The sequence below is a fragment of the Triturus cristatus genome, chromosome 1_2, assembly GCF_964204655.1.
Source record: "Triturus cristatus chromosome 1_2, aTriCri1.1, whole genome shotgun sequence".
Lineage (NCBI taxonomy): Eukaryota > Metazoa > Chordata > Amphibia > Caudata > Salamandridae > Triturus > Triturus cristatus.
In genome coordinates this window covers 551,012,282-551,037,885 of record NC_140580.1, presented here as the reverse complement: position 1 = coordinate 551,037,885, position 25,604 = coordinate 551,012,282, and the positions used below count along the sequence as shown (strand labels likewise).

General features: G+C 44.8%; 1 protein-coding gene across 1 annotated transcript in view; it reads left to right on the top strand.

The window, feature by feature from the left end:
* PPRC1 (PPARG related coactivator 1) overlaps positions 1-25,604 on the top strand; it is a 119,717-nt gene that overhangs the window by 32,797 nt on the left and 61,316 nt on the right. Inside the window, exons 4-6 of the mRNA XM_085606421.1 lie at positions 710-817; positions 14,225-18,788; positions 24,562-24,615. Coding sequence (XP_085462547.1) covers positions 710-817; positions 14,225-18,788; positions 24,562-24,615 — 4,726 coding nt within the window. The remainder of the gene's footprint in view (positions 1-709; positions 818-14,224; positions 18,789-24,561; positions 24,616-25,604) is intronic.

Genomic DNA, 25,604 nt, shown 5'->3' with positions numbered 1-25,604 from the left:
GATGCATTTTTACTCATCTAAAGGGAGGGATGCCCATCTGTATGTTGCTTTTGTTCCCTTAAGCCCCTGCTTCTGGAAGTAGTCATGATATATTTGGTTAAAGATATCCTTACTACTCAAAACAATTTGCTCCTGCTTTGGCAGCTATTTGGGCCCCAAATGCATAATGTGTTCTTATTATCGTATAAAATGTCAGTTCTCCATATATGCAGTCTTCATGGCGGCCTGCAATGCAGATCCATTAGATTGTCTAGGTTGGTCTTAGACCTGCAATGGTATCTTCCTGCACAATCTTTGAAATATTGCATACATTGAACATGTCCATCAATCTAGATTATTTCTGAGTAATCTGGTTGCCACAATCCGCGTTTGAATGTTAAATACCTTCCTAGCAGGTGTCCTTTTCACTATTTTCTCTTAGATGTCTACAAATACATCGAACCACTAGCATACTGGCAGATGGATTGTGGAGTGGTCACATTGAAAGGATGGGCTAGGGGAGGCATGTTAAGTTATGTTTTTGGTGTATGTTTTTGCTGTGTGAGGTACAATGATTGGCAGATGGAAGGGTCTTAAGCAAGGATGAGATTACCAGTTAACTATTGGGAAGTTGTAGCTCATATTTTACTAAGGTTCATAAATTTAATCAGCAATGTGATAGTGCCTATCTGCTTGAAATTCTGATGTTTGTTTTTGTCTCATGTAACAGTTACAAAGGTTTCTTAACCTTTCAAGGTCCCCTCCAGACCACAGTATCCTTACTGTGGATGAGCATAAGCTGTTCAAGTCTAATGGGAGCGTTGCAGCCTTTGGAAAGGTAAGCAATTTGTCAAATGAGGGTAAACTTAATTAAATATGGTTGGGTACTACTTTGTTTCCATGTCTGCCAGATAGCAACACTTCAGCTCTGTTTTCTTACAAGACAAGTTGCATTAAACCCTAGTCTCTACCTTCCTTGTTGTCAGGGCTGTTATAAGGAACTACATTTTGCAATCTGTAAAAGCCTTATTGAAGTAATACTGTATTCAAAGCTACATATAATTGGCCTATATTAATGTTAATATATAGTTAACAAGAATGTATTCTCGTCTTGAATTCCATTTTTTTTTATTGATCTCGCTCTTATAGCAAGTGATCATATCATTCACCTTTCTACAAAAACACACTTCCAAACGTGTAGGTTATGTAGTTTGATTGGCACTCTTATTTAAAAACATTATTAGGGTACTCTAATCACGCAAGTGGAGATGGGGAGGTGAGAGAATCGCCATTTGTTCTGATGGACACAATCGCAAAAAGTATGGTAGCTATACAGCTATACGTGACTTTGATCCCAACTAGGAGACCAAGTCAAAGTCCTACATGGACAAAACAGAATTACTGTCTAGGTGCCTAGGGAAGTCCATCCTTATGGAAGAGTCCTCACACACATTTGTATCGTGCTTCATCATCAGTGACCTCACTCCACCCTGGTACGACAGTGCCACCAGGGCAGACTCCACCTCATGCTGAACTCTGATCAGGAGAGAGTTCTTAGAAAAAAGCTACTGGACAAAGGAGGGATCCAGATCGGAAAATTAAAACTACCTTGTGGTTCCTCAGTGTAACCCCTCTATTCATAGAGGACTAAAGGTATATCTTAAAAACAGAGGCGAGGTGGTGGGTTGATGGCAAGGGCTCGGACCATCTGTTAGGCTGACCGGTTTCTGCCCTACTCAGTAGCCCCAATGGATTTGGGGCATTCTTCAGGGCCAGGAATCCCTAACTAACCTGGTGCAATGCAGCTGAGTCTTTTATTTTTTTATACTAAAAAAAACAAAAGTTAATCACGAGAGTCTTACCTGAGTTGGGATACAGGTCAGATGAACCTATTATGATAAAGAGAAAAAAACTGAAGTATTTATTTACAAGCTTTCCAAAATGAGGCACACAAACGTTATTCAAGATAAATGGGCATTCAGGTGACCATGCATGGCATGCCCCTGCAACAATAACACGTGACATGTGAGAATGCTCGTGCAACACAATTCACTGTGAACATAATTGTTGTCACTATCCAGGTGAATATTAAACTTACATCTACACATGTCATAGAGATTATCCTTAGGCTTCCTGGTCAAGGAGGGGGCGATATACACAACACGGTGTAACCATAATGTAACTTGGGCCCATCGGAATTCACAGCAACAAATGAGTAAATACCATATGCCAAAGTGATCTTGCAGTCACACTTGTATCATGGGTAAAAACATGCTATTCTAGCAGTACACGGTTAGAGGTTACATATGTTTAATCTGTCCCTGCCACCACGTTCTTAAAAGGAATCCCCTCTCATACAGCCCACTATTGCATTACAACCTTCTTTGAAAGGGCCACCTAAGGGATTATCCTGCACACACCAATATAAAGGTCATAGTTGTCAGATATTCCGTAATGCCACTTTTCATCCATGGTTTCTTGGAGCGCACCAATCACTGCCCCACAAGGGCTTCTTAAGGATGCATAGTTCCCAGTGCAGTGTTACAAGTTGTTCCAGAGGCGTAACAGACCACGTGGTAGTAGGTTTACAGGCGGTAAACACCGCATTCGAAACTTCATGCTCACTACAGACATACCTTAATACCACAATTGCAGTCATAAAGGGTTCTTACTACCTTATAACCCTGACGACTAAATGGTCAATACACTGTTACAACATGTATTTTAGGGAAGAGTAGTGACCTCCCCCTCCCCCTTTGTTTTTCTCAGTCACCCATTCGGTACAAGTATTGCGCTACAGGAATATGTAATTGCCCCGTTTCACACACTTCAAATCATGCTCCTACAGCGGTCTCATACTCTCACTTACTACACCAAAAGGTACATTGTGTCTCAGAACCCCCCCTTGCCTCTGCTACAGGCAAAGGGAGCAGCGATCTGTTTATAAAGACCCCGGCCTCACCGTGCTGGTTCTGGGACTGGTGTGTGATTTGCCACGTGATGAAACGCGTCTTGAAATGTGGCTAGGAATTTAAGTCCCAGTCCACCTCTGCTAGTAGTACTGACTGCCAGGATGAGCGTGTGACATGCCACGTAGTTACTCCTTTCCAGGTGCGCCACCAATATCACAGCTGTGTACACTGTTTATTTAAAAAAATATATATATTACCGGAGTATTTATCAAAAAATATATTTTTGCAGCGTGAATCTTTCTGGATTCACTATGCTGTGCATTATTCCGCGATCTTGTGGTTGAGTCCGGATTCGTAGTCTTTTCTTTGGTTTTTTTTTGTTTTTTTTTTGTAGCCCAGGTGGGCGGCGACGAACCACCATTTGGTGCACCTCCCGTGACGTCGTCGTGCTTCCTGCGGAAGTCCCACCTTTGGGGCGCCGTCTTCAGATTCTTTTTTCCGCCGTTGGGTCTGAATCGTCATCGGGAAGCTCCAGAATTACACTCTAAGGAAGAAGAAAGAAAAGCGAGTTTCGTCGATAAAGACTACAGAATATCACAGGAAAGGAAGAGATTTCATCAGGAGCGCGAAGAAAGGAGGTTCAGTGCCCTTTTTCTTCGACCTTGGAGAATGCGCACTCAGAGGCCCTGAGCGCAATGGACAAGACGCCATTCAAGTTCTGCCCAAACTGCCACCACAAGATCGCGCAGAAGGGCCAGCATCCGGTCTGCAACCTCTACCTACCGGTCGAACACCAGAGTAAGGACTGCAACGCCTGCTCAGCCTTCGCGCCGAAGACGCTCAGGGTGAGAGATCGGCAGAGAAGAGCCAACGCCAGCATGGATGGCAAGGGTAAGGCCCCGTCGCTCTACGATCTGGGCCTCTCCACGGACGACGAGGACAACGTCGCCGAGACAGCCGAAAACTTCACGGTCGTAGAGACCGACAAGAAAAAAGAAGACTAGGTAAGAGAATCGTCGAGCGCAAAACAAAGTACCTCAAACACGAGGGTGACTCAAGAAAATCAGAGTAAGTCCACGAAGGGAGCCCCGGCGCCGAAAACTTCGACGACCAAAGGGGGAACCATGGACAAGAGGCCGAGCGGATCCTTAGAAAAGGACTCCCTGGTGCCGAAAGACGCCGAAAAGCAAGGGTCGTCTAAGACAACCCAGGAAACGGGCCGATCGCCGCTGAAAGAACGGTCGACGTCGACGCAAGTTTCATCGAAAAGACCCGCGGTCGACGCCGAAAGCATCTCCGAGATGGAGAAGAAGAGGCGGCTCGAGGCCGAAATGGAGAACATCCTTCAAAGGAAGGAGTTCGACGCCAAGATGAAGGAATTCAAGATTCCAACGGTTTCATCGGCGGACGTCGTCGAGGACGAATTCGACACCGAAGGCCTAACAAGGGATCTCGAAGAGGAAGACGAGACCTATTATGAGAAGCCGGGGAAGAAGACCAACAGTCGTTCTACGACTCGGCGCCATCTACCAGCCACAACATCAAATGGCAGGATCTCGACACCGAAAACCCGGAGGAGCCCGTGGACACGTACCCTTCGAGGCCTTCGCCACCAGACGACATCGGGGTGTACAATATGGTGGTCAGGAGCGCAGCGACAGCCTTCGGCGTCAAGCTCGACGAGGAGAAGCCGAAAGCCGATTTTCTCCTCTAGACCCTGCTCCCCATCCAGACAAGGAGCCAGTTCCTCCCCATGCTACAAAGTGTGGTGAATCAGGGGAGAGAAGCCTTCAAGGAACCAGCGACCTGCCGGTCGATCACGCCCAGGACAGAGAAGAAATACAAGCACTCTTCCCTGGACCCCCCTTACATCAAGGGTAGCGTGACCGCCGACTCCATCATAGCTTCCACGGCCAGGAGAAGGGCCAACGTACCAGCAACTTCGGGCCCACCACCTGATAAGGAGAGCAGGAGGATAGACCTCACAGGAAGAAAGGTGTAGAGGAACGCCGCAATGCACTGGCGCATGGCGAATTCCAATGCACTCCTCAATAGACACCAGTACCAGCACTGGGACGAGATGGGGGAGCTAGTAAAGCACCTCCCCGAAGAATACCGCCAGAGAGCCTCACACCTGATAGACGAAGGCAAGAACATCGCCAACTCCTGTATAAAGACGGCGGTGGACGGGGCAGAGACTTCAGCAAGACTCATGGCCATAGGGGTCACCGAGGGAAGGCATGCAGGGCTACGAATCTCGGGATTCAAACCGGAGGTGCAGAACAACATCCTTGGCACCCCCTTCAACGGAGAGACACTGTTCGGAGCAACAGTGGACGAGAAGCTCACCCAGCTGAAAAAAGAAAACGAAACGGCGAGGTCCATGGGGGTCCTACAGCTGAGGGGAATGAGGCGAGGCAATCCTTCGAGGAGACCCTACGGTAGGGGAGGAAGCCAGCAGGGGCCGTCGCACCAGACGTTCCAGCAGGGTCAGCAGGGTGAAAGTCACGGACAAGGTCAACAGAAGCAAAACTGGCAGTACCAACCTCGGGGCCAGTCCTTTCGCGGGAGGGAACGGACGTGGCCAAAGGAGGAGAGGGGGCGAGCAGCCCTCCTCAAAGTGACTCAGCACGCAAGAGGACGCCTACCCTCGTCATGCCCCCAAGGGTGAGGCGCAAAAAAGTAACATTGGGGGAAGAGACTATTCAAAAGCCTACAAGCATACAACACCAGTAGGCGGAAGACTGAGGTTCTACTTTCAGGAGTGGCGGCGTATAACCACAGACAAGTGGATACGGAACATCATGCAGTACGGATACTGCGTAGATTTGGAGAAAAGACCTCCAAATAGGAAACCAAAGGGAAGGCAGAGATCGGCCAAAGAACTGGCACTACTCAGAGAGGAAACACGGAAACTTCTAGAAAAGAGAGCCATAGAGGCGGTGCCGTTCAGAGAACGCAACAAAGGGGTCTACTCAAACTACTTCGTGGTCCCGAAAGTAGACGGAAACCTCAGACCCATCCTGGACCTGCGTTACCTAAACAAGTTCATCAGAACGCAGAAGTTCAAAATGACTTCGCTGCAGGAGGTACTGCCCCAAATAAGAGACGGGGACTTCATGGTCACCGTGGACCTCAAGGATGGCTACCTGCACATCCCAATAAACAGAAGACACAAGGGCCTTCTGAGATTCAACATCGAGCAGGAACACTACCAGTTCACAACCCTGGCCTTCGGATTAAAATCGGCACCAAGGGTCTTTACAAAATGCCTGTCGGCGGTCGCGGCCCACCTGCGAAGTCAGGGAATCCATGTCTACCCCTACTTAGACGACTGGCTGGTCAAGGCAAACTCACGCGAGAGGCACGCAAAACACGTAACAAACACCCTCACGAATCTGGGGTTCTCGATCCGCTGGGGGAAGTCATCGCTGGAACCGGAACAGGTGAAGATTTTCCTGGGGGCGAAAATCAACTCCCTCAACAGTACAGTAGTGCCCAGCGACAGGAGGACAGATGCACTACTGAAGGAGACGCGGCTCTACCAGAAGGGGCGAGCTCTGACAGTGCGGGCTGTGAGCAAGATGATGCGGATGATGGCGTCGTGTATCCAGCTGGTGCCGAATGTACGCCTGCACATGAGACCATTCCAGGAATGGCTACAACAGCAATGGTCACAAGCAAACGGAAGTTGGGAGGATCTAGTGGTTGTTACGCACGCAGTGCAGGAGGAGATAACTTGGTGGAACAGAGACAACATGACAGCAGGAAGAAGCCTGACACCACCAATCCCAACAATGACCATTACCACGGACGCATCGCAAAAGGGATGGGGAGCGCACATGGACAACCTCAGAGTGAGGGGTCTGTGGGCTCCAGCAGATGCGGTTCGCCATATCAACTACCTCGAGTTGAAAACAATCCTGCTAGCCCTGAAGGCATTCCAGAGGCACCTGTACAACCAGAGGGTGTTGGTCCAAACAGACAACAACACGGCAATGTTCTACATCAACAAACCAGGGGGGACACAGTCGTTCATTCTCTCCTCTCTAGCTCAGGAGATTTGGAGATGGGCCATACCTCTCAGGATAGATCTACTGGCAATTCACCTACCGGGGAAGGACAATGTGGAGGCAGACTGGCTAAGCAGGCAGACCTCGGCATCGCACGAGTGGGAGCTCAATGGCCAGGAAACGGAGAAACTCTTCCGGAGATGGGGAACTCCCACAATAGACCCATTTGCAACACGCCACAATGCAAAATGCCAAAGCTTCGCGTCCAGGCAACCAGATCAGCAATCCCAGGGAAATGCCCTATGGATAAGCTGGTCGAGGACATTTGCCTACGCCTTTCCACCGATACCCCTGTTGCACAGAGTGCTCGACAAGTGCAGAACCAGCAACATGACTCTGATCCTAGTGGCTCCGCAGTGGGCGAGGCAGACATGGTTCTCACAAATTCAAGAAATGGCACAAGGCAATCCACACAGGTTCGAGAGGAGGAAGGACCTGCTCTCCATGCAAAACGGAGAGGTCCTGCACCCAGAGCCAGAGACCCTCAACCTGGCGGCATGGCTCCTGAAGACCTAGAGTTCGCACACCTAAGATTGCCTCTGAGCACTATGCGAGTGCTACGGGAGGCAAGGAAACCAACTACACGGAAATGCTACAGTGCAAAATGGAAGAGATTCACTGTGTGGTGCAGGAAAAAGGGCCTGCAAAACAGAATGACAAGAGACTCAACAGTACTGAGGTACCTCACACACCTTCTAAGGAGTAACCTCTGCTCGAGCTCCCTAAGGCTACACCTAGCGGCAATCGTGGCCTACACCAGAGGTGAAAAGGGTGGAAGTTTCTTCACCTCGCAGGTGGTGAAGAGATTCATGGAAGGAGCCAAAAGGATGGGCCCCCCCCCCCGAAAAGGTTGCCGCCGCCGGCATGGAATCTGAACGTGGTTCTGACGGAGCTCATGAAGGCACCGTTTGAACCCATTCACAAGGCCACACTGCAGATGTTGACGATGAAAACGGCCTTTCTGGTGGCCATAACCTCACTACGCAGGGTGAGCGAGCTTCAAGCTCTAACACTACAGGAACCATACATTCAGATTCACAAGGACAGAATAGTCCTGAGAACAGACCCACACTTCATGCCCAAGGTGGTGTCGGCGTTCCACATGAATCAGAGTATTCAGATACCAAGTTTCTTCCAAAACCCGACTTCTAACGCAGAAAAGTCCCTGCACACCCTCGACGCAAGAAGAGCGGTGATGCACTACATTGAGAGAACCAAGGAACTCAGGAAGTCGAAGCAGCTGTTTGTGTCCTTTGCTACTAGCTTCATGGGTAGGCCAGTAACTAAGGGCACCATCGCTAGGTGGATTGCCCTCACTATTCAATTCTGCCACAAACAGGCTGGACAGGAGCTAGCGGAGGGGCCTCAGGCTCACTCCACAAGGAAGAAAGGGGCCACCGTGGCCTTCCTGGCGAACACGCCCATCCAGGACATATGCCTCGCGGCAACTTGGGCATCTGTGCACACGTTCACGAAACACTACTGCGTGGACATTCAGATGAACAAGGAAGCACAGGTTGGACAGAAGGTGCTTCAGCACATTTTCAACGACCAACGCTCATCTACCACCCAGCCGCCACAAAATTAGGAAAACCGCTACAAAGTCTATGCACAGCATAGTGAATCCAGAAAGATTCATGCTGCAAAACGAATAGTTTCTTACCTGTCGGTGTAGTTTTGCAACTTGAAGATCTTTCTGGATTCACTAGCGAACCCACCCACCTCCACCAGGAAGATGAGGCTGGAGGAAGAGGGGGTAAAATGGAAAAGTTCGAAAGAAATGAAAACGTACAGAAAAATGGACAAGAAGGATTAATCAATCGCCTAGGGTTTAAAAAAAAAAAAAAAGGAAAAAAGAACCCGAAGATGGCGCCCCAAAGGTGGGACTTCCTCAGGAAGCACGACGACGTCACGGGAGGTGCACCAAATGGTGGTTCGTCGCCGCCCACCTGGGCTACAAAAAAAAGAAAGAAAAGACTACGAATCCGGACCCAACCACAAGATCGCGGAATAATGCACAGCATAGTGAATCCAGAAAGATCTTCAAGCTGCAAAACTACACCGACAGGTAAACTATTCGATATATTACAGGATTGCAAAGTCAGCCCTTCTTTGCTTCTTCCGGCTGCCTCAGGGGAGAAAATGATGGTGGATCTTATCCTCTCATCTCCCATTAAGACGTTGTGGAGCCCTGACCATTACTAAGAAATGAGAGCCAGGCATTGCACGTGACACGTTGAGAAAGCCAGTTAGCTATTCAAAAGGCTGGGAGCCCACATATCTATAGTAAAATTGTCAAACCATACCTCTTACAAAGATTGGACACATTCTTAATGCCAGGTGGGCATTTTTTTTCTAATCTGTTTTGATTTGGCCAGGGAATGTCATGCAGTGTTAATAGGTGGGGAACTTAGCGAGAGTATGGCTCATCACAATGAAGAGTGTTTATCGTTTAGACAGGGGAACCTCGTTCAGCAGGACCCAGGGCAGGTAACCTCAGGGTCATGTATGTATGAGACCTCTAGTTAATTCCACAATGCAGGTACTGCTAATTATGAAATCTTAGTCTACAGCCATCCATTCTTCTGGTTGCTCTGTTATGGATTACATTAGGTGCAAGTTCCCCAAAGAACCTAGAGATTATACTGTAGTATGACCCCCAAGAGTGTCATTTACCCATATAGATTTGTTTGCAATGTGTAGATTCATCTCTGCTCAAAGACCAAGAGGGGTTTAGTGATGTCTGCACGTGATTTTTAAGTTTTTCAAAGTATGCACCAGTCCATCTCATTCTCACTGTCCTTTTTAGGTCGAGCCTGGGCAGCGCATGCTCTGCGAGGCATGCTGTATTCAGAAATGGACTTGATGCTCCGCCCACTTGCCGCCTTTCTTTTCACTTGTCTCCTGTTACTATCCTTTCTCAATCGTTGCTTTTGATTAGTAGGCTTAGTATGATTTTCTCCCACTCCACCCACGAGGTGCTTGCCTACAATGCAGAACGCCCCTCCCCTTTATATTTTTTTCAGTAATGGTGGCTAGTCTTCTTAACTATAGCGGCTGCACTAAAAAAATCTTTGGAGGTTTTATTTTTGGGTGAAAGCTAGGCCTTGAGAACTCTGCGGAGTTCCGCAAGTGGCGAAGTGCAGCGTAAACTGCAGTTTGCGCTGATCTTCCTGACACTAGAGTAGAAATTCTACCCGAGCAGCAGCTCGTACTCGCAACTTACCGTTGGCGAATGCAAGCGGGAAAAAACTCAGCTGTTCAACTTGGAACAGAGTTTTCTACACTCCGAGCTCTGCAGAGTGCAGGAAACGCCGTGAAGAGTATCCTGCCCAGGCCTAGTGAAAGTGCCCCATACCATGCTTTCACTTAAATGGTGGCCGTGCCCCTTCCTTTAGGCTCTGCTTGCCGTATTCAGGTTACAGCAAGCCTCTTCTAAAGAAAAGAGCGCGGCCGCCATTAAAGTGAAAGCATGGCATGGAGCGCTTTTACAAAAAAATGCTTGCTCACATTAATGAAGAGTAATCTGAATACTAGCAGTACCCAGGAGTGGCAGCAGAAGTGCAATGATAAAGCTGATGATGATTCTGCACCTCTCCCTCGGTGGCAGCCTTTCTCTTGGTCTGATAGCAGCCTATTCCCTTCAGAAAAATTGAAGATGTCACTTTCCCAAGGAAATGGCCATTTGAGAGTGGCATAGTAGATTGTTCTGCTTGATGATTAGTCTTAAGTAGACTTCCTTCAGCAAAGCTGGAATCTTGCTGTTGGTGAAGAAATGGTTTCTCGTGCGTATTTTGACTGCGTTCAGTAGTAGGTAGTTCTTGAAAGTGTGTGGTGGCAAGGTTCTAATGGCTTTCCAGCAAGTTCATGGTAACTGTTGTAAGTGTAGGATGATTTTTATTTTTGTGCGCAGGCGCGATCCATCTTGCTTTGGACTCCGAGTGTTCGTTGAAACCAGTCACCCGCATTTTAGTTTTGGCAATACAGTAGTCTTCTTTGGAGTTACATTTTGTGCTTGAGGATCGGTTGCATGGGTGCATTCTGTGTAAATCTGAGAATGTTGTCTACTATAGTGGATCTTTTGGCATTTGAGATTCTATTGGAATAGTGAGCTTTTGGATTATGGTAATTGCCCGGAGGCAGATGCATCAAGGAGCCTAATGTAGCAATTGTGTGCCTCATTTAAACTGGTTTTGGTTTAATGTGGGTTTGTGTTTCGGAGTAGAGTATAATTAGGTATACTCCCTCAAAATGGAAACCTTTCTCCTAGGTAGTAAAACTGCTGAAAAAGAAGCGAAATATGCAGAGTCCTAGTTCAGCTAATGTAAATTTGTGAATTCAAACCCACGACTTCACGAAAGTGATGGTTTTAGGACACGGGAACAGTTTATTACTCGAATGTGTAATGCTAGCTACTCACCGATTTGTGTTCAATTAGCCATTATTTTTGTATATGTATATGTATGTTTGTATGTTTAGTATAACCCCAACTGTTCGTTTTACTCTAGTGAACGCTTTACCTTACTTTCTTTAACTAGTCACCGTAAATGTTGAATAGGTATGTGAAAGATGTTTTTTTTTTTTTTTTTTTTTATGCGCACTCGCATCTTCTGGCTTTAAGGTTTCTAGTTCCCAAAGCATTTAACATCTCTGGTTGATGGAGTTTTTTTTCGTGTTAAGTCTGTCGTTGCAACTGAACCTTGTTCGGCAAAGATAGCTTGGAGGGAAACATTTGCTGCATGTCACCGCCATCTATTGGAGCTTGCTGAAAATACACGTTTGCATTTCCGTTCCCATTTCATCGGTTTACCACCTGTAGCCATTCCCTTAATCTTAAATTTGAAAACGGTAACTACAAAGCAGAACAAGCATTGGCAAAGGCAGGTTTCGTCTATGCGAAATCTAATGGGTTTTTGAATTTATTTTATAAAATATTTCGTAAGCACTGTGTAGGCGAAACCTAAAAAGCACAATTGATGCTGTTGAGAAAGCAGTGTTCCTTGGTGACAACGGGTAAGATATCGGCAGTGGGGCAGGCACTTGAATGCCACGTGTTAAATTCAAATAAGGGTGGTAATTTAAATCGCAAATAACATTGACGTCCAATCTGCCATTTAGTAAAAGAAGCTATGAATGCGCCATGTTGTAATGCATTTGAATGTAACTGTTAAAGGAAAATCTTCCTGAAAGGAGAAAACGGATATTTCAGATTATTCACATGTATTTAAAATCAATCATTGTGGATACAAAGCCTAAAGTGTCTTGATCGCCACAGACGGTCTGTCTATACATCCCAACTGTTTATTGTGAGCTGTAAAATAATGCACACTACGCATAGAAATACTGTTTTGACAGCTGATGCAAAGCAATCAAAGCCTGTGTTCGCGCCCCCCCCCCCCCTTCCAGCCATTCTTTTTCAGCACCCAAAAACTCGCCCAGATTCCAGCAGGGCAGCCCAGTGTCCCTAGTGTGGACGAGTGCAGTCCACACATCTCAATGAATGACATTTTTATGATTGAAAACTAGCCAGACTGTACACAAAGAGTGGTGTTCAACTGAACTCTGCTCCGAGAGTGGCAGGTGCGTGCTGAGAGTGTTGGTCTGATGGACTCTTCATGATTCCAGTGCCCCGAAGGCTGCACAGTCGAGAACTGAGCTATAAACTCTTGAGCCCAGGCTGAGTTGCAGCTGCGAAGTTTCACTCCGATTCTTCTCTCTGTAATGTTCCCTGTTGCTGCAGAACACCCCTTCACACACTCCAAACAAATCATGTTTTTTAAATTCTGGCGCAGACCACATGGGGAATTCTTCGGAACGAGACAATGTGTTCAGAACTGAGCTTTTTCTTACTCGCAGCTGTAAGATCTGAAACTGTGGCATCTGGCAGTAAAAAAATAACCGATCGAAGCAAGAGATCTTTCTTAATACGTACTTCAATTTCCATGATAAAGAAACGGGGGGTGCTCCTTGGGACACAGTGCAAGCCACAGCTGCCATACGCATACGTCTACACACTACATTTCCATTGCAGCCCCTTCTAAAAAGCATACTCCCCACACACACCCCGTGAGCAATCAGGGTTTCCATCCCGGAACCAACATCCCAACTCCTAACAATATAAGACTTAAAAGATCTACACACCCATGTTCTTGACAGTCCTCTTGGCTTCCAAATACAGAGCTTCAACTAAATTCTGGCGTGTGCTGCATTTTTGATGGGGTGGTTTTATTATGGTTTTAGAAAGTTAGGCGAAGTAGAGGGGGGGAGTAAGACGCAAACAACTGACATCTGGAAACAAATGATGAACAGCGGGGGAGACCATAGGGTTGAATAAAGCAAAGAAGCAGGGAGTGGATTAAAAAGTAGGGTGGGGTAAATTAAAAATTACGTCTGAAAGCTGACTAGGGGTGGGTTAAAAACAGCCTGCAGAGTACAGGAACCTAGCAGCTGCACCCATGTGGCATGTAAATACTAAAAACTGCAGTACGGGATGCCTTTTTGTTCCTGTCCATGTGCAGTACACGTCATGGCAAAAGTTACGTATGCGTCTGCGGTCACAAAAGTGTAGACTTAAAAAATAACAAACAACACTCAGACTGGGTTTTTGGGTTCAAGACATTGCTACTTAAAGCGGCAATGCTTGGGAAGGGGACAGGTCAGAAGTTGGAGAGAAAAAAAAGAGACTGCAGTCCAAGCAGTAGTTCGTCCAGGTTCCACGGATAAAGATGCGAAGATTGAAGCCAGGAGGAAGACTGAGGTGGAGCGGAGGCTCTGACAATAGGAAGCAAGGAAATTAGTGCCTTTGAGACAGCAAGTGATGAGTGAACAGACGTGAGAGCCACATGTGGGCAAGGCAATGGTTAGTAAAGGTAAGTAATGGGTGGGTACTAAGCCCTTTTTATTTCATTTGTTTTAAATGCAAGACATTTTGCAAAACCTAAAAACTGAGTCCTGTAGGTCCACCTTGGTGTTTTTGTTCTGTCTTCTTCAGTTTATAACCAGCTACTGCAGATACTGGTGGGTTCCTAGATTGTCTTTTGTTTGCTGCATGATTTAGATTGCTACGAATAGTGTTTTCTTGCATTATAATTTTTGGCCGTTGACTATTGTGGCATTTTATGTGATAATCTGTATTTTATACCGTGTAAACCTGGAAGATTAAACTTAGGATGTATTTGCCTGTCTGCAAGGTGTAGCAATATCTGTAGCTAACATGGTAGACTGATTTCTCCTGAAATGTGTTTTGTTTTACACTTTTAGGGTGAAACCCGAACTGAAGATAGCTGGGACATGTTTCCTGATTGCCTCAATTCGACTCCTGTCCGGCATAACCAAGTCAAAAGTATAAGGAAAAGTGTCCAGAAAGTGAGAGAGGTGCCCCTACAATTAAGTGATGGCGAAGAGAAGATCTATAGTCCAGAACATGACACTAGCTCTGAATCCAGTATTGATTGTGTGGACTTGGGATTAGACTTTATTAATGAATTAAGTAGTGTCAGTACTCTTAGACCAGAAGAAACCAAATCGAAGCATGGAACACCCTACATCATAAATACTGCAAATGTTTCCCTTGGTGATTTAGTGAAATACATGCATTCTTACTGTATACCTAGCAGAACATTGTGTGTGGAGCCTGTGAATACTGAATTGGAAGAAGACTTTTTAAGTAACGGGGTTGTGCTAGAAATAGAGGATTGCTTTTCAGCGCCTTCACTTGTGAAGGACTCGATACCAAAATTTACTGACAAACTTTCAATAAAAAATATTTGCTCTGTAAAAAAAGAGGATTCCAAGATAACTGTGAGCACTCTTGGTATAAAGGAGTGTCAAATGGTAGAAGATGCATCCATTCAAGAGAGGGCTGAACAGAGCCAGGACCTGCATAGTGGTGATGGAATGAAGGAGGTGGAACCAGATGGAAATAAATCTACTTTGCAGAGTGAGATTAGAATGGAAAAACCAGTGAAGAGTAAAGAACTGCAGGTTGAGTTTAAAATGGCGTCCGCTGATGACCAGAAACTGCCTCTGCAGGGTGAGCTTGTAGTTCATGAGTCGGCTGAGAGCAAGGAACGGTCACTGAATGGTGAACTTGGAATAGCAAACCAAACACTTGAATTGAACATCAGTATTCCAACCCTGCAGCTTCAAAGTAAAGACCAGGCAGAGAATAATCAAGATACAATGCTGGGTGCTACTCATACGACTGAATCCGAAGGAGCAAACCAAGCGTACATCAAATCCGCTGAACATAAAGGTCAGGTTGAGGAACATGAAAAGGTAGATGGGGCTTCTATGCAAGATTCAGAAATGGAAGAGACTGAACCGAATTTTGTAGCTGATAAATTATCTCTAAATTGTGAACTTGGAAAAGACGAGAAAATGACTGCACAATACACTGATCCAGCATGTCCAACTATGCATTGCATAGTACAAACCGAGGGCACACTTGAAGAGTCTGCGATGGGTGAGGTTAGTGAATTAAACCTGAAGGATCTGGCACCTCTGGAAAATTCAGTATCTCAAGTCTTTTGCATGAAAAATGTTCTGCAGACGGAGTCTCAACAATCAGAAGCTGCAGTCAAACATAGTATTGAAATGGCACAGGAGTCACCGTTGCAAGATTCAAGCACTGAAAATCAAACCATTGGTGGACAAGAGTCTAGTATCCTGCAAGCAGAGGGTGCAAATGGGTTTGGGAATTTGTCAGATTCACTTAAAAAGCTGCCGGAAAATGTTGAGACTACTGCTACAGATTGTACTCTGACTGTCAAGAAAAAATGTAACCTTCGTAAGCATGCAACAAAAATGTTGAATAAAAGCCAGAAGAAAAAAGAGAGCCAAAATGTCAGCAAGCAAGTCTATGTTCCCCTAAAACCTTCTCCTACTGCACAACTACAAGAAACTGCATGTGATGAGAATAAGCTGCAAAAAACTGGACCACATCAAATAAATTCTTTGAGCAATCCTTCTTTGAAAGAGTCTGACTTGCTAATTAAACAATTGGAACAGGCTAAAAAAGAATCCCAAATGGAGCTGAAATTACTAAAGGCATCCCGGGTCATGAAAAGCAGGGCTAGAAGTAACCTTGAGAATTCATCTGGTTTAAGTTCTCTAGATAAAAAAGCTAGTCCTCTGAAAGGGAGAGATATTGGACTATCGCCAAAGGAGGAGAATGAGGGGGTTCAGACACCAGTGGTCGATGCTGATGCACTAGGACCTTCTGAAGAAACTCTGGGCAGCAAGGAGCACTTTGAACACACACATTCGAACACAGTGATTGAATCGTCAAATATCTCTCATGGAGATATAAATAGCCTAACACCTTACTTATCAGATGGTCAAGTAAAATCTGATTCTTATGCTGACCCGGTTGCAAATTATACTTCTGAGGTTGAAGGGGAAAAGAGTGCTTCTTTTGAGGTAGAAGGGGAAGACAATACTTCTGTAGAAGAGGAAACTGATCAAAATCACACAAAGGATGTCAAACCAAAGTCTCTCAGCCTAAAAGAGTATAGAATGCGAATGCAACAACGCAAGGCAAGTGCAGACGATAAAAAACAGCATGAGAATTTAAGTAATAAGTGGCCAAGTCTACCAGAGCTCCCAACTGAGTTGGCAGAAATTCCTTGCTTAATGAAACCTAAGATACCTACAGTGTCCAGGTCTACGTTAGCTAATATTAAGCTATGCCAGGAGCCAGACGTGCTGGAATCCCCAGAATCTCCTGCACCGGAATCTACTGGAAATGCCTTAACAGAGGTGCCTCCTGCAGACTATCTCAATACCCAAACACCACCCCCTTGCCTTCAACATTCACAGTCCATAGAGTCTTATCCAACAATAGGAGTTCCCCAATCAACTCGCCCTCTGTATACTGAGCCCCCGCCAGCCCTGTGGCCTCCCATAGCATCCCAATCTGTAGGGTACCCATTTCCACCACCATTACCACCTCCACCGGGTCCCTGTGTATCATCCAATGCTTTTCATACTGTACCTATCCCACCAGCACCAATATTGTCTTGGCCACCGCCTTTCCCACCACCTCCTATTGGTTCTGGCCCTTTCCATACCTATCCTCCTGGATGGGGTGCATGTCTACCACCACCACCGCCCTCAGTTCCTCCTCCTCCTCTTCCTCCTCTTCCTCTTCCTCCTCTTCCTCCATCCTACTGGCCCAGTGTCCCCTTGCCTCCGACAATACCCCCTCTGATGTACTGTGATAGAGGGCCACCAGCACATGGCCCTTCAGGAGTTTCATTTCCTCCCAGTGTGCCAAGTGCTCCCATGCAGAGAGTTGAATTTCCATCAACTAATCAAACTAATCTAAATCCATCATTGTTGCAATCAGTGGAGCAGAAGACTCCTAGCATCAGTTACCAGGAACTGGCTGATGTTCTTCAGAATGTTCACAATATGACGACACAAACGAATGGACAAACTCCTGATCTGTTCAAACCTGCAGATCACGTTCAATCTGGAATAAACCTCATGGCGCTTAATCATGGAAAAACTGAGTCACCGGCATCTGCCCAATCAAGTTCAGACAAAATAACATATCTCAAGAAAACGGGTAACCAAGTTTTCAGCAGTGACACGCCAGCAAAGCAAACTACTGCACAAAAGGCACAAAAGTTATACCCAGCTGAATCAGAGGTTCCTGCTAATACAGTTTCACAAACCCTACCAAACACTCAACAAAATATCAGAGGGGAAGTTGTAAAACAGAAGATTCCTCAGTCAACAAATGAACTTGTTTTGAAAATATTTGAGTTGCTGCGAAAGGCACAAAAAACATCCTGTAGTCAGGACAAAGTTTCTGATACACCTAAGCCTCAAATTGACACACAGAAGCCTTCATTACCCATGTCAGACTCCCCAGTCCGGGTAACATCCCAGTGTGTGTTGCAGACGTCGGATGTTTTCCAGTCAAGTGTGCGTTCTATGGAAGCACGACCCCACTCTGTCCGGGAATGTATCGATTCAAAGCCCCTAAAGCAGTCCTCTGATGAAGCGGTCACATCGATGACTCTGAAACCACAGTCTTCCCATCAAACTGTTGGAACAATGCCCCTGAAAACCATAGCTATCCAGGAGTCTGCTCTGGCTGTGATGCAAAAGTCACTGTCTGTGGTCCCTCCAGATACACTCCGTCCTTCGGTTCCCATGGCAGATTCAAAGCACCAGAATGTAGTACCTTTGGTGGAGAAGCCCCAGGGTTTAGTCCAGGATCCTTCGCCAGTACAGAAGCCCCAGGTTGCGCTTCCCAATCCTTTGGTGGTGGCAAAACCTCAGTGTGTGGTTCAGGAGCCTTTCGAGGTGCAGAAGTCCCACGGTGTAGTCCAGACTCCATCATCATTGCAAAAACCCCAAGGAATGGCCCTTCCAGCAGCACCCAAGCCCTCTTCAGCAGTGCAGAGACCCCAAGGTGTGGACCCAGCCCTATCGGCAGTGCAGGGTGCACCTCCTGTCCACCATGGTGTGTTACCGACCTCCATGCAGAAGCCACAGTCTGCTGTTCTGGCTACCTCAGCAGTGCAGATGCCTCCGATAGCAGTCGGGTCACCATTGGTGACGCAGAAGCCCCAATGTTCTGTCCAAGCTTCTTCATCGGTACAGAATCCCCAGGCAGTGATCTCAGTTGCTTCAGCAGCTCCGAAACCAGAGTTGGTGGGCCCTTCAGTGGCACAGAAGCCTCAGGCAGTACACCTTGCAACTGGGAGATCCCAGGTTACCCCATTGACGATCCCAAGTGTTTATGAAAAAAGTAAGATGAAGAGATCCAGGGACACCACCAACAAGAAGGGAGTTATTGGAAAAGAGAAAGGCAAGTTGTGATTTATTTTATGGTAGCGAGTGGGGCTTATCTCTTGTTTATGGCTGCACTGGTTTTAGGTTTCACATTTGTTAGTCATTCATGCTCATTTTGTTCTTCAAAGTTGCTTTAACGTTCCCAGATTGGAGACTCCACCATAGTTGGAAGAATATATAATACAATGCTTGATATTGAGATTTAGTAACTAATAAAAGGAACAAGAGTCATTCTAATTATGTTAAATCTGCTAAAATCCATTGGAGGAATTGGAGAGCCATGCTCCAATGTAGCCTTTGATTTGAAAAGGATTCTTCCATTTTAGCAAGTCTACGTTAAATGTCTAGTTAGGCTGTATAGCTGACTGAGAATGTGGGAGTCAATGTGGCACCCTCGACTCTTCGACTTTTGTGAGATTCTGTGTAGCGGGTGTGCAAAAAATCAAGAGGGATTAGTTTCTTTTGTGTTCAGCTTTTGATTTGTGAGAAACGAAAATGTAACAGTCTGCATGTGATAAAAATTAAGCAATTATAATACTATTTTAGAAATGCTGATATATTTTCAAATCAGAATGGCTGTTGTAATTGTACCCCAGGGACGGAGCTAATTTAGATGTCGGCCATTTATTCGTATTTTTTTTCTTGTGTTTTGGATTACCTGTGGGGGAAAGTGATCACTTTCTATTTTTATTTTCCCTACTGTTCATTTCTGGGGTCATTCATGTAACTCCATTAACTCTGGCGCTAATAATTCTTTTGGTGCAAATCTTTGACCACCATGACTCTCCATCTCGCCCAAACCAAGGAGACCTTTCCTGTAATGTTTTCATTGTATTAACCATTTAAACCTCAATGCAGCCAAGATTCCTGAATGAACGGCACGCCTAAAACAGTTACCCTCCAAGGCTTCCCTTTAAAGTAACCAAATGTGCATTTCTTTAAATTAGTCACTTGTGAAATATCAAATGCAATTCTCGTTGAAACCCTACACAATGCTTTTAATTCCGTTCTGGTATTTTAACAGCAGTGCATGAAAAAGGTTGTTTGCTAAGAATTTACATTCTCCTGATCTAATCTTGAACACATACAGCCAAGCCAAAATGCCTTGTTTGCTGGCATGAAAGCTGGCAACAGGGCCTTACACTGGCAAATGTAAGCCTTCATATACAGATTTCTGCTCTGGGATGTGTACTAACCACCTTATTGTGTAGTGCAGAAAAGTGTATTCCATTGGACTTTGAACCATCTGAAGCGAGTTCTGTCCCCATGAGCTTAGACATGACAAATCCTTAAAACCTTTTAATGAAAACCGCATGTGGCAAGATATTACTCTCCTGTGTTTGAACTATTGTCCCCAACGTAAAATACATTAACTTCACTTGTCTTATCTGGTTAATGTTGCTGATTGTGTGCAATGTGCCCTCAGGAGCAGTCTGTAAGTTAAGGCGCTCCAACTGACTTCAATTTGCTTTCCTGCTTGGCTGCCCTTCCCTCCTCTGTGTGGGGCACGTTTATTCTCTCCCCACCCCCTTGCAATACTGAAAAGAGGACTAATTCCACCAGAGGTGGTGGTTTTGTCTAAAACATCTAGCTACACAATGAGCTCTGTATTCATTAGCAATATTTAGGAATTATTGGGCAGAAATCTCTTATGTCCTTGGTGCCATGTCCTTTTATTAATTTCCCACGTCAACACCTTCAGACTTTCTGCTTGAGGCACTAGCTGTTATTTCACCATGTTCAGAACTAGTTACACGGATTTATTTTATCAGAACATTGGGTGGGGGGAGTGAGGCTTGTGCTTTACCATTTTATCAGCTGGGAAAATGCGCTCAATTTTGGTTTAGATGCAACGTTATCAAGTGAAAAAGGCCTCACCCCCGGCTACACACTGCTTTTAGGGAATATTCATTCTTTTGCAGTTATTAGTTCGGTGGTTTACTGATTCTTGCTCATTTTTCATGATCGATAATCTGACTGCACATCTGTTTGGTACTACACTTGTCCTAAATGGCAGTGTTGTGTATGCTTGTCAGTCAAGAATACTTTATTCGACAACTTGATGCCTTAAAAGTGATCACATTAAACAGCAATACATATCAATGACAAGGTAAAAAAAAAATAGGGCTAAAGTATTCCTGGTATCAGTCCCTATGACCAATCTAAAAATACAGCAATATAAGAGCTTTATAAAATACAATGTGCAAAAAAGCAGAGTCCCTGTATAAGAGTTACTGGACTCAAACCAATAAGCTAAAATCTAGTATTTTATAAAATACAGAACTTTATAAAATATTATAAAGTGCAAGACACAGAAAAGCATTCCCGATGACGGGCCAGGAGATCGCGAGCTAAAGTGCAAAGTACTAGGGAATGAACTCATGATTCCAAGGGCTATACATATATACATACATCAGTTTTTAGGCAGGTAAAAAATACAATCCTGGATAAGACCCTGGCTAAGAAGCATCACCCTCCTTCTTTCGCGAATTGCCCAGGACCAGCTCAGGAACTTTACCACCCCAATTATAATGGTGGAATCGCTGCCATTTTTCAGTAAACCTTTAGCGATCAATGCTGAATTCGTACCCAAGTTTCTACACAGGGGTTTAAGCCACACACTTCTGGGTAAACGGTAGGCAGGGCAAACATATAAAAGATGGTCAATATTTTCAACAAGGTCTAGGCAAAATGGACACTTGTCTCCCTTACCGGTTGACCAATTGCAGGTAAATTTCCTGAGCGGGAGTGTTTCTACTCGAAATTGATGAAACAACCTGCGGTCTCTAGGTTTCGTGATCAAATCCCAGTAGCCTTCCATCCGGGGGTCATCTTTAAAATCCAAAAAAACTCTTGTCAGTGGGGAACCACCCGTGATGGAGTGCCTCCGGTTTTTGATCAAATTCCAGAAGTCCGCTTTATACCATACTTTCATTGGGAATGCAGCCGACTCGGGAGACACCCATAAGTCCCTCATCCCCATCTCAGTAAGAAGGGTTTTAATTTTGGAGAGCCAAGGGATCTTATTAGAACGATCCATACCCCTTATTTCAAGTAAAGCGTTGGCAAAAGGGAGTAATTCTGGGACCGTCCAGAGCCTTCTCCAAAAGCCAAAATTCTGAAATGAACAATGCCCTCAATAGCATTGCAACCCAGGTCAAGGAGAAGGGGAATACGGGGGGATGATTGAGGGAGGCCCACAATAGATCTTAAAACTTATTTTGGGCCAATGTTAAATCGGTTAGGTTACTATAACCCCAGATCTCAGCACCATAGAGAATAGCTGGTATGATTTTCAGGGTGTAAATTTTAACAACTGGAGCTATAGGCTTGGTCTGGGAAAGCCTGTGTTCCGTTGTCAGTGCCCCCGCTAACTGAGTGTTTCAGTACAAGTAGCTTCACCTGGGGGGACCAGCTCAATTTTTAACCTATGGTGATACCCAAATAGGTGAAGACATTGGCCTGTTCCTGGAGCTTCCCGCTCATGTAGACTCTTGCAGTTACAGGCCTCGACCCGTGGAGTACCATAAATTTGGTCTTACCCACATTGATCGCTAGCTCATGGTCGCTGCAGAACTCCTCAAAGCGAGACAGTGCCAACTGAAGGCCCTGCCTCGTCTTGGATAAAATCAGAGTATAGTCGGCGAACATGAGCAGAGGTACCCTTTGGCCGTCCAGCATGGGCGCGTCTGTGGGGAAGTTGTCGAAATACTGTACCACCCCATTGATAAACAGTGAAAAAAGTGTTGGGGCCAGGACACACCCCTGGCGAACACCCTTCCCCACACTAAATCTCTCAGTAACCTCACCTGGTTTCCCCCACCTAACCTGTGCATAGTTAGAGTTATGGAGTTTAATCACGAAGTCCACCAATTCCTTGGGCATCCCACAGTTTGGATCTGGGAACAAGGTCAAATGCAGATTTTAGATCTACGAAGGCTGCAAAGATCAAGCCCTTACCTAGAATAACCTCCCTCCAGTAGAGCATGACAAATCTGAAAACCTGATCTAAAGTCCCCATGTGAGCCCGGAATCCTACTTGTAAGGGAGATAAAATCTTTCCATTAGACATCCAGTTCTGGATCCTGCCCAAAAGGACCCGGGCTATGACTTTTTGCCGAGCGACGATAAGGCTGATGGGCCTATAGATGGCCGGGGCGGAGCGATCCCCCTTCTTATAGATCGGGATGATTTCTGCCCCGGACCAAGAAGGTGGGAAAGGAGTTTTAGCTTGCGATTTGTTCTAATCGGCTTGGTGTTAATAAAATACATTTTCAGCTTGCTAAAGAGCTCAGTGTGAATTGTTGGGAGTGAATCTTTGAGAGTCTCCTGCGGGCCACAGTCATTAATTTTCCTCAATGATCCTTTCACTAATTCCCTGATTTCTAGCACGCTTGTCTTTTCCTTGCACAAATGCAACTTTACAACTTGGCTAATAAACAGTCATATATATATATATATATATATATATATATATCCCGTACATGGTTATTGATACCGCGCATGTCACTTCTATTTGAGAGTCCTCTAACTACAAGCTACCTTGTAAAACTGTTCGGCATTTAAACTATGATCCATCCATAAGAAGGCTTAATCCGTATGGGCTCAATGAAAGGATTTTATTTATCTTAATTTTACAGCCAAGCCTGTGTAGTTTGCCACTATATAAAGTGGTTTATGTAAACAAAATATAATCAAGCTAGTTTAAAAGGCAAAGAATCCGAACCCTGGTCTTAAATGCTGCAGTACCGCATAATGTCTTGAATGATTAGTAGGTTGCATCAAATCAATAGTACATGAACTGTTGTAAAGAAAAGTACGTACACTATAAATCCGAACATGTTAAAATAACCATGTAGTGACTGTCATTGGGTCTTTCGTTTCCAGATGTTGTATACCACAGCAGGCAGAACTGTTTCAGTTAGAGATTTGAATATAGTATGAAATTGACTGGCTTCCCTAACACATGCAAACCTCTCGCATTCAACTGCAGGACTAGTTGGAAATAGGCTCTGTAAACTTTAAATCTCTAGCTTCACAGCTCTTAAACCCCATTACATCCTTGCTTGTAAATTATGGTGGTTGGCATATCAATAGTTGCAAGAATGGGGCTAATCAAAAACTACTAATTGTGTAGCCGTGTAACGTAAAAATGCAGGTGCCCAAGGCAGCAATCTGCTACTTATGACATGCGGGCACCTTGGCTGGATCAAGTCAGGCGAGCACTGTAAAAATGTGCTTATTAAATAAATGTTTTTCTTACTGATAGATGGAACACTTGTAAAGTTGAACAAAGTTGTTAAAACCCACTGGTGAACTGCTGTACCTGTCCTACAATTTTATGATGAAATGAACAAAGGTTGCATAGCCACACAAACTTGTGTAATTATTCTAGGTCACATTTCTGTCTGGCCCACGACCTCTATTTTGGTAGTTGTTGTATTGGTCATAACTGCCACATTAGTTATGAAGCCAGAGAAGCTCCAACCTACTATTTTTCTGCATGCTAAAAAGCCAAAACAAATTGAAACAAACTGACATTGCATTTATATAAAATATTCTTGCTAAACCTCCCACTAGCCTTTACTATGAAACTGTATTGCAAGTCAGTAACGTTTTTTGCCTAGACTCCGGTGAGAATACATTCCAGTTCTTGATAGGGTATTGTTAGTTTTTTATGAATTTATTAACTTTTTACAGATTGCTTAGATAACTGTCAAAATGTGCATACAGAGCCTCAAGTTCTTTACTAGGTTATTTTAAATCTTTCTTTTTATTTGCCTACATAGTCATTGAAGCTTCAGATTTAACCAGCTTGCTGGAGCAGTTTGAAGAATCTCAAGGTATGTGAAGTTTAGCATCAAGTATTGCATGATCATTTTTCTGTTGGACACACTTTCTTATGAGTTGTCCTTTATGTCCCTTCATGTATACACTTTGCTATCAGATTAGTAGGCGCACATGGCAGCCACTGATTATAGGTTTTAGTGTAGATGGCATTGTTTGGAATTGCACTAACTAAAAATTAAATGTCAGAAGTGAGATGCGAGTGGGTTTCTGTAGCCTTACATTGCCAATTTTAGTCAGATTACAAAGGGTGTCTCCTGTCCCCGTTGCGAGCAATATTCTCAGTCAGAAAAAGTTACTTAGATGAGGTTTGTTTTAGTAACGTGTGATATTTGGCTTTATGAATTTAATGCAACCATGGCTGATCAACCTCCAGGCATGGGGTGATGAGGTGAATGCCTGATTACCATCTAATTCGAAAATATCGGAGTTGAAGCAGATTGGTTTATGGGCCTCTCTGCCAAAGTGTCCTACAAACATTTTGTTTCTTTGTAGCCCATAGATGTCTAAAATGGCTGTAAGCCTAAAATGGATGTAGGCCTTTTGCATGCTTGATCTGTGCAACTCATTTTTAGTGGTGCTTTTTTGGCTAAGGTAGCTATTTTTAGGTTGTGGCTAGACAGAGCATGTGCTGTCTCTTCGAGACATTGGTTTACCTTCAGTGGGCTTAAATCCCATCCATTGCTTGCCGTTGGTTAGCTTCATTGTCACTTTCATATGCCTACTTTGATGCGTTCTGCTTGTGACTGCTCAACTTCATGTTTGTCTGCTGTTCCCTCCCATGGAACATGGCCCAAGTACTTGTGTCCTTCTACTGCTTGTCTTGTGCGATCTGCTTTTTTCTTAAGCTTTAAACAGTCTTGCAAATGCATGTTGCCTATGTCCAGAGTTTTAGCTTGTTTTTCTACTTTGGCAGTTTATTTTCAAACTGTTTTTCTTGCAACCAAAGGCAGCCTATAGCTTTGTTTATGCTTTATGGCTTACT